Genomic DNA, 13,260 nt, shown 5'->3' on the forward strand with positions numbered 1-13,260 from the left:
AGATCCAGGACAGGCTCCAAAACTACACAGAGAAACCCTGTCTCAAAAAACAAACAAAATATTATCCAGCACAACTCTCTTCTGGCCTTCCAGGGCACTTGCACCTCTGTCAATGCACTTGTGTGTGCGTGCACTCGAGTGCACACACGTGAGTGCACACACGTGAGTGCACACACGTGAGTGCACACATGCACACACATAGGCATAAATAAAAAGAAAGCAAATCTTTAAAAAATGAAAATTGTTATGTTTTTAAAGTTTATGGAAATGTAATCAAAACAGTATATCCTGGGAGGTATATTGTTGCTTTTTTTGTGTGATTTTGGTAGCAAAAATAATTTAGAAAGCTAGCAAAAAGAACTCTAAACATGCCGTAACATCTCACATTTTATGCAGTGAGAGAACTTTCAGCATTCATAATCTGAACTGATCTGGGAACACCCCGTAAGGGAAGCATGGGTGAGGTCGTCTGTCCCATTTCACCAGCGAGGGTCAGCTGATGACCACTCTCTCAGGAGAGGCAGGGTCTCCAGAGACTGCATTCCTGATGGGGAAAGGGCATCCTGTGTGTCCCATTCTCCAACAGCCAAACGCATTGTAGAAAGTAATCCTCCTTCCTTCCTTGTAGTGCTTTCCCGCATAATGGCCAAAACATCGGCCTCTCCCCGTTCCTGGGGACCCTGAACACCGGAGGGTCATTACCAGATCTAACCAACCTCCACTACTCAGCACCCCTCCCAGCCTCCCTGGACACCAGCGACCACCACTTTGGGAGCATGAGTGTGGGGAACAGTGTGGGCAATCTTCCAGCTGCTATGACTCACCTGGGGATAAGAAACTCCTCTGGTAAGTACTTCCCTGTAGAAAGGACCTTAGCCGTGTCCCCTGGTGTGTCTCTTTGGTGCATTTTTCGGTGAGAGTGACCACATCTCAGTGACATATGATAGTGTCCTTCATACTGGTTAGTGTCTGCTCTGGGGTCCCAGTTCTGCTTGTCTGACAAGCATTGGAACAGTTCAGCTGCTCCTCGTTCTTCGTTGTCTGCACAAGCCCATGTATGCAGAGAGCTTGGGGAGGAGTGTTTGGGAGTAGAGACATAGGTGCTGTTCCATGCCAACTGAACAACGCTAGCAGTTCTTATCAGCATATGGTGATCTTTTATCATTTAATCCATTTCCTTAGCTCTCTCCAGTTCCCACTGGATTTCAGAAGGACAATATTTTCAATTTTACAAAATGTACAGTGGGCATGATGAAAACACTTATACTTAAAGTAGAAATCTACTACAGTTCAGCAATATTCAAGTGCTTACGGACGCGGTGCTGGCTGGAGTCATGTAACTTGTAATGTGGGGTCGCCGTGAAGGCTTGATTGTCCCCAGCGCAGACCCTGTGTTGACTCCGTGTTGAACCAACACTGCTCCTGTCACCCAGAGCAGGCGGCACTCCCTCCTCTGGTGGTGTGGTGCAGCCCCAGTTCAGGCACTGCTGTGGAATGTTCCATCTGGAAGGGTTCCTCAGTGATAGTCTGTAGGTGGAGGAAGTGGTTTCTGGTTTTCGAGTTCAGTGAGACTCGGCGGGCAGAGCAGAGCCTGCCCACCTGGGAGTGGCCCCTTAGGGTTCCCTGCCAGGTCTCCAGTGGTGCCATGGCACTTCTGCTGAGCAGCGTGGATTCCGTTTTGCACAACTGGTTGAAGAGACCACCTTTATTTTTGTTTTAGGAGATGTTTTTGTTTTGTTTTTGGAGGGGGTGGCATCTACTAATAAACCATCTTTTATTTCGTAAGACTGAGTTTTGAGTTTTTAGAAATCAAGTTACACATGGGCAAACTCACCATGACAATGTCTTGAATGCAGGGTGTTTCCAGATGTTCTGGAGGACCTGGGATACTCTTTAAGAAGACACCAGTCTCTTAGCTCTGCGTTTCTTTGATTTGTTTCACAACAGGAACTCTTAAACCCTTTGAGAGTTCTAGACTCAGCCTGGGCAAGTCCCCTTTTAGATGAATTCTCAGTGAGCAATGATGCCCAGGGTCCCTGAAACAAAACAACATCCCCCATAGCTCCCTGGGGTCTTGAGGAAGCTGCCACCTGTAGGCTTTACCCATTGCTTCTAGCCAAAACCTCGTGTTCAGTCATTTACTGTCACCTTCTTCAGAACGCATCATTTGATTCAGAAGACCATAGATAAGTGTCTAGCTCTGTAGTGTCATGCACACCTTAAAGTGTGTGGTACAGAGGCTACAGAAATGGCCCGTTGGTTAAGAGCACTTGCTACTCTGTGCAAAGAACCCAGGTTCAGTTCCCAGCATCCACACGATGGCTCATAATCCCCTGTAACTGCAGTTCCAGGGAATCCAATGCTCTTTCGGGCTCCACCAACACCAGGCATGCCCATGGTGCTCATATATATGTGTAGACAAGCATTCCTACACATGAAAATATTTTAAGTATAGATCCTAAAAATGTAAAAAGCTAAGGCAGATGCATCACGAGTTCCAGGCTGGCCTGAGCTACTTGTCTTAAAAGGCCCAGTACACTTGTTTTTGAAAACTAGTTAAGCTTTCTTTCTGAAGGAGGCTTCTTTTATAATCAGCGTTCAGACTTTCAGCTCTGCTTACTATTCAAGCTCCTGGGTCTCCTGTTCTCATTGACTGAGTGGTGGGATAACTATCAGGAGTCTACCGTAACCATCATTTCTAACTCTGAAAGGATTTTTTCGGGCTGTGAAATGGCTCAGTAGATAAAAGCCCTTGTTGCCAAGCCTGGCCACCTGAGTTTAATCCTCAGAACCAACATAAAGGTGGATGGAGAGAGCTGACTCCACAGAATTGTCCTCTGACCGCCACGTGGGCCATGGCTCGTGTGCCACCACACACACCTTACATACTAAGTAGATAAGCATTCCTAAAATTAGTAGTTTTGTATTAGGTATGGTGTTCCACACCTGCATTCCAAGCAGTTGTGATGTAGAAGCAGGAATTTCAAGAGTTCAAGGTCATCCTCTGCTACAAATCAGGTTCTACTCAGGCCTGGTCTACCTGATAAATACCCTGTCTCCGTTAAAAAATAATAATAATTTAATTAAATCATCATAATTTTGCCAGCTAAAGTAGTTGATTTTGTAATTTCTTCATTTCCATAATTTTTATCAGTTTTTTCTTTTTGTTATAGTTTTACTTGGTGTGCGTGTGTGCACGTGCAAGCACAGTACACATGTAGAAGTCAAGGAACCAAGGGCCTTTACTGAGTGAGCATTTGGCTGGCCCTGGTTTGGGTTTGGTTGGGTTGGGTTTTTTTTGAGACATTCTCATGTGTCCCTGGCTGGCCTCCAGCCAGCAGATCTGAACTCCTGGTTCTCCTGCCTCTGCCCCTCAAGGGCTAGGATTGCAGACGGCTGTTCTTACTTGTTTCTGCTTTGGTTTGGCTTGGTTTTGCTCATGGTACTAGAGATTTTGCCTAGGGCCTCAAGAATTCCAGGCGAGTGCTCTGCCACTGAGCTATCCTGACCCCCACAAACAAATTTTGATCAACATAAACACACATTTCTGCTTCCCAGCTTTTAGCACAAGAGCGGTGGACTGAACTAACCATGGCTGTGGCATTGTTAAAATACATGCAGCAGCAGCAGCTTTCTTGTTCACGGGATGGAGTCATTCCGTCTGGGCTTGAGTGCCACGGTCCAGTGGGGCACAGAACGGGCTCCCAGCTTCCTGGAACTCCTCTCTTCGCTGCATCTCAAAGGAACAGGACTGTCAGAAACATCTTTTCCCTGAGTTTGGAAACACTGTTAGCAGACAGCTTATGAAGAGGCCAAAATCAAGAGTGAGGGACTGTAAGGCCAAGAGGTCTAGGTGGGGTGTGGGGACATGTTTACCGATGGTCATGGAGGATCCAGGCCATGTGACGGGGCACATGCCTTAAGGGCTGTAAATCGAGGGTTGTGTAGCCTCAGGCTCCTTTCCCCGAGGTGGAGCAGAGCTCACTGCTACTCACCTGCTCCAGCTTCCCCGGGGCTGTTTTCTCAGCATTTTTCCTCTTTGGAAGCAATAAATGTATGCTGTTTCCTTTCCTTTTCATTAGTACACCCCAGTCATTTTCAGTAGGAGAGCTGCCCAGAGACTTCTACACACACACACACACACACACACAGTCATCACCTAGCTAGTGGGGAGTTGGCTTTACTCTTGGGGAAACAAAAGCTGTGATCTGAAGTCCTAACAAGAAACTTGTCATTTGTTATCTTGCAGGTCTCCAGAGTTCTCGAAGTAACCCTTCCATCCAAGCCACACTCAATAAGATTACGCTCTCCTCGTCCCTCAATAGCCACCCACAGACATCTGTGGCCAGTGCGTCCGCTCTTCACCCGTCGCTTAGACTCTTCTCCCTTAGCAACCCGTCTCTTTCCACCACAGCCCTGAGCGGCCCCTCCCGGCGCAGGCAGCCTCCAGTGAGCCCCCTCACGCTCTCCCCGGGCCCTGAAGTGCACCAGGGTTTCAGCAGACAGCTCTCTTCAAGCAGCCCACTGAACCCGTATCCTGCCTCCCAGGTGAAGACGACTTTAGAACCTCCTCCATTCGGGCCTGGTCCATTGTTATTACACAGCGCATCCCCGAGACTGCAATATACTCACTTCTGTCGTATTCCTAAACTAAGTAGCAGAGGTGTGCGTGAGTCAGGATGCATTAACGATTTTCTAATAGCCGTCTTGTGATATTTATTGCCCTTAAGCAAATACTAAAGAATCTGTAGTCATTAACTCGTGACGTTGGGGCTGGGGGAAGAGGTGGGGTGTGAAAGATGAAAGGCAATTCAGGGGAACCAGGTTAAAATCACAAACTGTGCACGGAAACTCAACCATTGACCTAGTAACTCCTGCAAGCCCCAGAGAAAAGCCCCGAACACTGGGTGTTCTGGCACTTCCGTGGTGCATTAACCCTCTTCCTCCTCCTGTGACCCACCTGAGAAGCACTCCTCTTGTTCATTTTGTGAACTACTAGCTATGAGGAGGAGTCTGCTTAGAAGGAGACCTGTTTGGGGGTCACTGCCACTACAGGAGTAGAGGGGTGTCACGTTGGATTTTCTGACTGTTTTTATTCTCAACTCTTAGGGCGTTCCTCCTCCTCATTATCACTGGTAAATATATTTTGGCCCATTTACCACACCCTAGATACGTTACAGCACCATTAACTACTCACTGCTTCATGTAAATGAGTAATGGTTTGCAGAGAGGAGTTGGTAGAACACAAGGGAAGAAGTTACATGATCTGGTTATTAGTCACTCTGCCAGTTACTGGGGATGGGATGCTGGGAGTGGGAGCTGTTTCTTCCGGGGAAGATGAGACAGCATTTGGGAATTTTTAAAAATGTTTAATTTTTTTAAATGCTGTTGGATTGCTGGGTGGTGTTGGTGCACACCTTTAATCCCAGTACTCGGGAAGCAGAGGCAGGTGGATCTCTGTGAGTTCGAGGCCAGCCTGGTCTACAGAGTAAGATCCAGGACAGCCAGAGCTACATAGAGAAACCCTGTCTTCCCTCAAAAATGGTGTTGGATTCCTTTTAGTTTTTCTTTGTGAGATTATTTTATGAGCTATAAAAGTAATCTTGCTTTCTAGCTACATTTTAAGGGTAGAGAACATTGACTCTCTAATATTTTTATTTATTATTTAATTTTTAGGCTTAAAAAAATTTTACTCATGCATATAGTTTCAAAAGACAAATAGTTCTGAAGGGCTTGTCTTCCCTAACCATTAACCACAGGCTTCACTGCCCGGAGTTGGCTGTTTCCAACCCTTTTAGTTAATCTCTTTGCTATAAACATGTTATTTCGTGCTTACTTTCTTCTCGGTTTTTGCTGTTAAGCATTATCTAAAGACATCCTGCCATCCAAGATTGGGATCTAGCTTTCTTTCAACACTCCCACAGCCCCTTTCACACACCTTACTCAGTCTGCTCCTTTATTATCATTTCACTTAGAACAATATGTGGTGTCTGTGTAGTCAGACTTGACACCCATAGTACACGATGAAATAACGAAGTGATCGTTTGCTCGTTTGCTCCCAGATGTCAGTGTCCTGCCCTTCGTTGTTGCTAATTCAGGCCCAAACTCTGGTACTAGAATAATCTTACCACATTTCACAACAGATCTTCTGTAAAACTTGGGGAAAAGAGCACAGGTGCCTTGCATGACTATAAAATGCCTTCCATTTAGTTAATCGTTGGGCTAGATAGAGAACTCTAAGTTGAGCTACTTCCCTCTGGGACTTTAGAGGTATTGACTGATCTCCTCCAGACTTGGAATGGCATCTCCTTCATGCCTCTGGAGGCATCTAGGATAGTCCTTCTGGTCTCCAGTATTGTGAAACTTTGAGATAATGTGGCTTGGCATGAGGCTGGAGGTTCGCTGAGTTTCTTTTGTCTGGAAACTTATGTCTATCGTTTCTGGGAATTTTAATTATTTCTTCAATGACATTTCTCTTGATTTTTCTCCATTCCCTCTGGAATTCCTGTTGAACAAATGCTGAACATCATGAAATTTTTCTCTAATGCCCATATTTCTTCTCTCACTTCTCATTCATTCATTTTTCCTTCTTATATTTGTTTATTTATTTTTAGTTTTTGAGACAGGGTTTCTCTGTGTAGCCCTGGCTGTCCTGGAACTCTCTCTGTAGACCAGGCTGGCCTCAGAGATGTGCCTCCCTCTGCCTCACAAGTGCTGGGCTTAAAGGTGTGCACTACCACACCAGGCCAAGGTAAGCCTTTCTTAAATGGCCTAAATGTTACCATAGTAAATTTACTTTCTCCCTTACTTCTTCCTTCCCATGTTCCTGGTCTGTGTCAGTTTGGGCTCTGATGATCATGCCAGTACTCTGCCCACCTGGAAATGAGGTGCTCGGACAGTTCTTGGTTCTCTCCTCCCATTTAAGAACAAGACACTGCATTGCTGACAGGCAGCTGTGATAGTAGGAGCTTGCGGAGGCACATACCTCATGACAGACCGTCTCTCATGTCTGTGGGGAGCTTCTGTCAGAGGCTCTAGTACTTCTCTCTAGAGAAGTCGCAGGCTGGTTTAAAGTCCTTGAGCAACACTATACTGTTTGGTACTTGGGTTTGTGTCTAGAGAGCAGTCTCTGGGAGCCAAGTCGGAGGTAGATAGCTCACCTGCGGCATGCAGAGACCTTACTTTACTCTCTGCAGAGCCAGCCTCCACTGCCCTGGCCAGCATCAGGGAGGGCAGCTAGTCACCCCTCACAGAAACTCTGGCCAGACCCTCCTGGGTTAACGTCGGTCCCTGCTCCCTACTGTCCCCAAGCCTGGAGCTCTCGAGGGAGAGGGTCACATGACTCAGATCAGCTCTGGGTTTTCTCTGATGACAACTTGACTCGTGTGTAGCTTGAGTTTTCCTGCCTGGCCCACAGTCAGGACAAATCTCTGTCACCCGCCAGTCCCACAGCCACTCAGACCCAACCAAGCAAACACAGAGACTTATATTGCTTACAAACTGTATGGCCATGGCAGGCTTCTTGCTAACTGTTCTTACTGCTTAAATTAATCCATTTCTATAAATCTATACCTTGCCATGTGGCTCGTGGCTTACCGGCATCTTCACATGCTGTTTGTCATCGTGGTGGCTGGCAGTGTCTCTCTGACTCAGCCTTCCACTTCCCAGCTTTATTCTCCTCCTTGTCCCGCCTACACTTCCTGCCTAGCCAATGGCCAATCAGTGTTTTATTTATTGACTAATTAGCAACACATTTGCCATACAGAACATCCCACAGCACTCGTGGCCTTCTCGGTCGGTTCTGCTGTCTCACAGATTGTTGCCGTTCTCTCTTCTCCCATTACCCTCTCCTCCCTTTGGTGGTGTTCACAGTTGGGGTACTGTGTGTTGGTGTCCACTGTTGGTAGTGTTGGGTTAGTGTCTTGCTTTAGTTTAGATGGTAGCACAGATAGGTACCTTTTCAGTCTTCCATCTCTCCAGCAGCTGTGGCTTCAATAGCAAGCAAGACATTATAGTCACTGAGAAAACAGGAAATTGCCTGTATTCTTGTTCGTTTAAACAATAGAAATGTCACTGATAGGAAATGCTTTCAGGGGCATAAAACTGAGATATGCTTCAGAGGAGCAGAGGCCGGCCATCTCAGCATGCCGGGGAGCTCGGGCGCTCCTCTTTTCTCCACTCTCCTAAGCCAAAGAAGGACCTTATTACTGGGAAGCTAATGCGTCACTTGGTTTATTTCACAGATGGTTTCCTCAGAGCAAAGCCCGCTTTCCTTCCTGCCCACAGAAACTCAAGCCCAAGTGTCTCCACCGCCCCCTTACCCCACACCCAAGGAGCTGCCTCAGCCGCTCCTGCAGCAGCCCCATGCCCAGGAGCCCCCTGCCCACCAGCCCCAGGCAGCCTCCTCCCTGCCACAGTCGGACTTCCAGCTCCTCGCTGCCCAGGTAAGGCCTTGGGGACATGGTGAGGTGGGGTGCTTACTTCACCCTGAACCAACTCCAACTCTAGTGACCTCCTTATTTCCCAAAGGGCTCATCTCTGACCAACTTCTTCCCAGATGTGGGCTTTGACCAACAGCCTCTGAGGTCCAACCCTGCCTTTCCTCAACAGGTAAGGACCACTCCTGCCTGTCTTTCCCGAGGTGTAAAATGCACCACCAAGGCTGTTCTGTGTGTAAGAGACGAGGCTCCCTTCTGTTCCAGTTGTGTCCCGTGGCCAGGAGACCCTTTCGTCTTCCTCTTCCTCAGTCCTGGTGAGGCTGCCTCATGCCGTGTGTGGGGTCAGGTCTCAGCAGAGGACTGTTTGAACAGTGGTGGATTTTGATAGCACTCTCGTCACGGGGTTAGAGAAAGAGTTTAATAATAAAGCACAGGACTTGAGTTTCACCCCGGAAACCTACATCTAAAAAGGAAATAGATGCCAGGTGTAGTGGTGCACACTGTTGACCCCAGCATTTGGGAGGTAGAGGGAGGCGGATTTCTGGGAGTTTGTGGTCAACTTTGTGTACATAGACGTTCCAGACCAACCAGGGCTACATAATGAGATCCCCTTTCAAAAGCGGGGAGGGGAGACTGAGGGATGGCTCAACAGATAAGAGCAGGGGCTGCTCTCATAGAGGACCCAGGTTTGAGTCCCAGCACCCACATAACAGCTTACAGCCATCTGTAATTCCAGTTCCAGGGCATCCAGTGCCCTCTTCTGGCCTCCTCAGACACCAGGCATGCATGTGGTGCACAAAATATATGGAGGCAAACACTTACACATAAAAATAAATCTTTTAAAAACAAAAGAGAAAAGAAAGAAATTCTTGGTGTGATTGTACATACTTGTAATCCTATCAACTGGAAAGGCAAGGACAGATGCATCTCTGGGGCTTTCGGGCTAGCTAGTCAAGTTTAGCTGATGAGTTCCAGGCCAGTGAGAGACTCTGTCTTAAATTCAAAAGGTGGATGGCCTTGTGGAATAGCACCCAAGGTACACACAATACACGTGTACATATACACCTGCAGGGATCATGGCTGACTAATGAACATTGACACACACATGTGCATATCTACACACAAGGGTCCATAGCTGACTAATGAACATTGACACACACATGTGCATATCTACACACAAGGGTCCGTAGCAGCTGACTGATGAACATTGACACACACTCGTGCATATCTACACACAAAGGTCCATAGCTGACTAATGAACATTGACACACACATGTGCATATCTACACACAAGGGACCATAGCTGACTAATGAACATTGACACACACGTGTGCATATCTACACACAAGGGTCCGTAGCAGCTGACTGATGAACATTGACACACACTCGTGCATATCTACACACAAGGGTCCATAGCTGACTAATGAACATTGACACACACATGTGCATATCTACACACAAGGGTCCGTAGCAGCTGACTGATGAACATTGACACACACTCGTGCATATCTACACACAAGGGTCCATAGCTGACTAATGAACATTGACACACACATGTGCATATCTACACACAAGGGACCATAGCTGACTAATGAACATTGACACACACGTGTGCATATCTACACACAAGGGTCCGTAGCAGCTGACTGATGAACATTGACACACACTCGTGCATATCTACACACAAGGGTCCATAGCTGACTGATGAACATTGACACACACACGTGTGCATATCTACACACAAGGGTCCGTAGCAGCTGACTGATGAACATTGACACACACTTGTGCATATCTACACACAAGGGTCCATAGCTGACTAATGAACATTGACACACACACGTGCATATCTACACACAAGGGTCCATAGCTGACTAATGAACATTGACACACACACGTGCATATCTACACACAAGGGTCCATAGCTGACTAATGAACATTGACACACACACGTGCATATCTACACACAAGGGTCCATAGCTGACTAATGAACATTGACACACACACACGTGCATATCTACACACAAGGGCCCTATCAGCTAACTGATAAGCTGCTTTGCTGGGGAGTCTGGACGACAAGGAGGCCAGCCCTGGCTGCACTAGCAGTTAGAAAGAAGCGTAGCACGGTGTCTGGGCTGGTGCAATGCCCAGTTTAGTGCATGACCTTCTAGAAGAACTTGGCTCAGGATTGGGCCTGGAAGTTCCTTCCCCAGGGTATTTTCATTCAGCCACTTTCTTTTGCTTTTGTGTTTTTAATAGTATTTAGTAAAGATAGGCCAGGCCCCAGGATGGATTAAAAAGAGAAGGGAGGATTGACCCACCTCCAGAACTTAGTAATAGTAACGTAAATAAAGCTAGCTATAGCCAAGTACCTGTACTGAGTCCTTGGGGCAGGAGGAGCAGTCCTCACCTCTCTGGCGTTCTGTTGCTGTTACTGTTTTGGATTTTGTGGTGCTTGCCGCCAGACCCAGGGTCTCACACACGCCAGGCAAGCCCTGTGGCACCCACTGTGCCTATCTCACTGTTTTATGAAAAGCCCTATCAGGCTAGGTGAGGACCAGCACTTCCCTCAAAAGTGTTGGTGTTTTTTCTTTTGAGATTTTTTTTTTTAAAAAAAATAGTCTAGAAAATGAATTTCAGCAAAAATTCCTAAATCAGACCCTATTTCTCAGTAGACCTCAGAGGCTTTGTCTAGAGAGGTGCTGGCCAGGTGTGAAGGGAAGGTTTTCACTCTCACACTTACCCAGAAGCCAGAGCGCCCACTGTTCCTTGAGCACAGAGGGACTCTGATGGGCTCCCACATGCCTCAGTGAGGCTGAGGAGTGGGAATATCTGAGACTCAGAGAGAATCTGAAACTGTGGCCACTGGTGTCTCCTGGGGTCATGTAGCAGGAGTGTATGGGCAGAGAAAAGCCATCCCCACTGTGGTCCTCACTGACCTTCTGATACCCAGGGAGGGTTCTGCCTGTGTTATCACACACAGCCTTCCGGGATCCTAGGCAGAAGGGAGTGTGGGACAGTGTGGGGCACGCTGCACGTGTTCACACACACCTCGGAAGCAGAGTGCTTGCCCACTGTGGCTTTGATGCTTCCAGGTGCCCTTGGTGCAGCCGAGTCCCCGAGAGCCACACGACTCTTTTCACTTGAGACCAAACCCGTATTCCAACTGTGGGAACTTCCCAAACAGCATCCTGACAGGTGAGTGCGCGCCACCCCTCAGCTTCTTGTTAGTCTCCTCTCAGTGTGCTGACCTCCGAAAGACAGTTTAGATCATACCGCACTCTGTAAGTGAAACAACCCCCCTGACTCTATCAGACTTGAAGATGCAGGTGGGCAGCCGTAGAGACGGAGGCAGGCAGTGAGGACAGTCCTGGTGATCAACACGTTTCTGAAATAGTTGGTCTCGGGTGACTAAAAACCGTTCAGAAGGAGGGGGCGGGGGGACTACAAGAAACCAAAGACTTAGTTGGGCACGGCAGCGCATGTCTGTAATTCAAGCCCTTGGGAAGCTGAGACAGGAGGGTTCCTTGAATTTGAGGCCAACCTGGGCTACAGACAGAAGGAGACCCTGTCCAAAAGAAAAATGCTGATTCCAGGGGTGAGAGCTGTGGGCCTAGGAGTGGTCCAGTAGGTGATGTTCGCTGGCCTGTCTGGGAAGACGGCAGGACAGGCTGCTGGGGACTGTTACTCTTCAGAGTCCTCCTGTCTCTGAATGTCCTCTCTGTTCCTTTCAGAAGACACAAGCACCAGCCTGTTCAAAGGCCTTAGTGGGGGGCTGTCGGGCATGCCCGAGGTCAGCCTGGACATGGACACTCCCTTTCCATTGGAAGAGGAGCTGCAGATCGAACCCTTGAGCCTGGATGGACTCAGCATGTTAAGTGACTCTAACATGGGCCTGCTGGACCCCTCTGTGGAGGAGACGTTTCGAGCTGACCGGCTCTGAGCTAAATACAGTGAGCAGGGGACTGAAACGGCCAGAACGGAGGCTAGAACGGAGGCAGCAAACACCGACATCAGCCATCCGCATGGAGGGAGCCCTGCTGTCCAGGCTCTCCACTGCCGTCCTAGCTCAGATGTCATGGCTTTTCTAGACACAGCTGCAGCCTGCCTCTCCGGCCTGTGGCCCCAGTTGTACTGCTTGCAAGCCAGCTACTTGGGAGCTTCTGACGACTGGGAAGCTGCACTGTCACCCTTTATTCTTTCTGTTGGCCGTCTAGTCCGTGTGTCCATGTAGACAGTGCTGTGTGACAGGTAGCCTCCATAGCATCCACAGATCCCAGTCAGCACTGGAGATGGGACCCAGCGTAGGAGTCCTGGGGAGGCCACAGGCCTGCGGAGTTGGTGCAGCGTCACACAATGGTACCAGAGCACCATGATGCCTTTCTATCTGCCCACCAAGGCCAGGCACCCTCCAGCTGGTGAATATTCTGGGCCTAGCCATTGCTCTGCCCGCTGGTGTAATGAAAACGAAGAAGCCTAACCGCCCGTCCCAGGGCAGGCTGTAGAGAGACAAATGGAGCTTGCTTTGCCTTCTCCCAGTCTGTGACCTCTCTTCTGCTGCTTCCCTGTACTTGGGAGACACACTTGCTCGCTGAAGGAAAGTTCCCTGGAAATAGAGTCTGAAGAGGCAGTGCTCCTTCTGGGAGGCTGTGGGTGGGTCCTGCACAAGATGTCCTCCAGCCTAGGCCGGCCACCCTGCAGCCCCACCGGATGGAGCTGCTGGGACTCCTGTCAGTGCAGAGCAGCTGAACTGCCCTTTCCTTCCCCAGCGTCCTCTGTTGAGTCGATCCCACTAGACTGTAAGCTCCGAGAGGGCAGAAACTGT

At 48.4% G+C, this 13,260-nt stretch overlaps 1 protein-coding gene across 1 annotated transcript in view; it reads left to right on the top strand.

Moving 5' to 3' along the window:
• Crtc3 (CREB regulated transcription coactivator 3) overlaps positions 1 to 13,004 on the top strand; it is a 108,201-nt gene extending 95,197 nt beyond the window's left edge. The window contains exons 10-15 of the mRNA XM_059272371.1: positions 629 to 846; positions 4,250 to 4,548; positions 8,244 to 8,444; positions 8,530 to 8,610; positions 11,531 to 11,633; positions 12,170 to 13,004. Coding sequence (XP_059128354.1) covers positions 629 to 846; positions 4,250 to 4,548; positions 8,244 to 8,444; positions 8,530 to 8,610; positions 11,531 to 11,633; positions 12,170 to 12,378 — 1,111 coding nt within the window. The 3' untranslated portion in view covers positions 12,379 to 13,004. The remainder of the gene's footprint in view (positions 1 to 628; positions 847 to 4,249; positions 4,549 to 8,243; positions 8,445 to 8,529; positions 8,611 to 11,530; positions 11,634 to 12,169) is intronic.
• Positions 13,005 to 13,260: the final 256 nt, after the last annotated feature.

Source organism: Peromyscus eremicus, chromosome 1 (assembly GCF_949786415.1).
Source record: "Peromyscus eremicus chromosome 1, PerEre_H2_v1, whole genome shotgun sequence".
Classification (NCBI taxonomy): Eukaryota; Metazoa; Chordata; class Mammalia; order Rodentia; family Cricetidae; genus Peromyscus; species Peromyscus eremicus.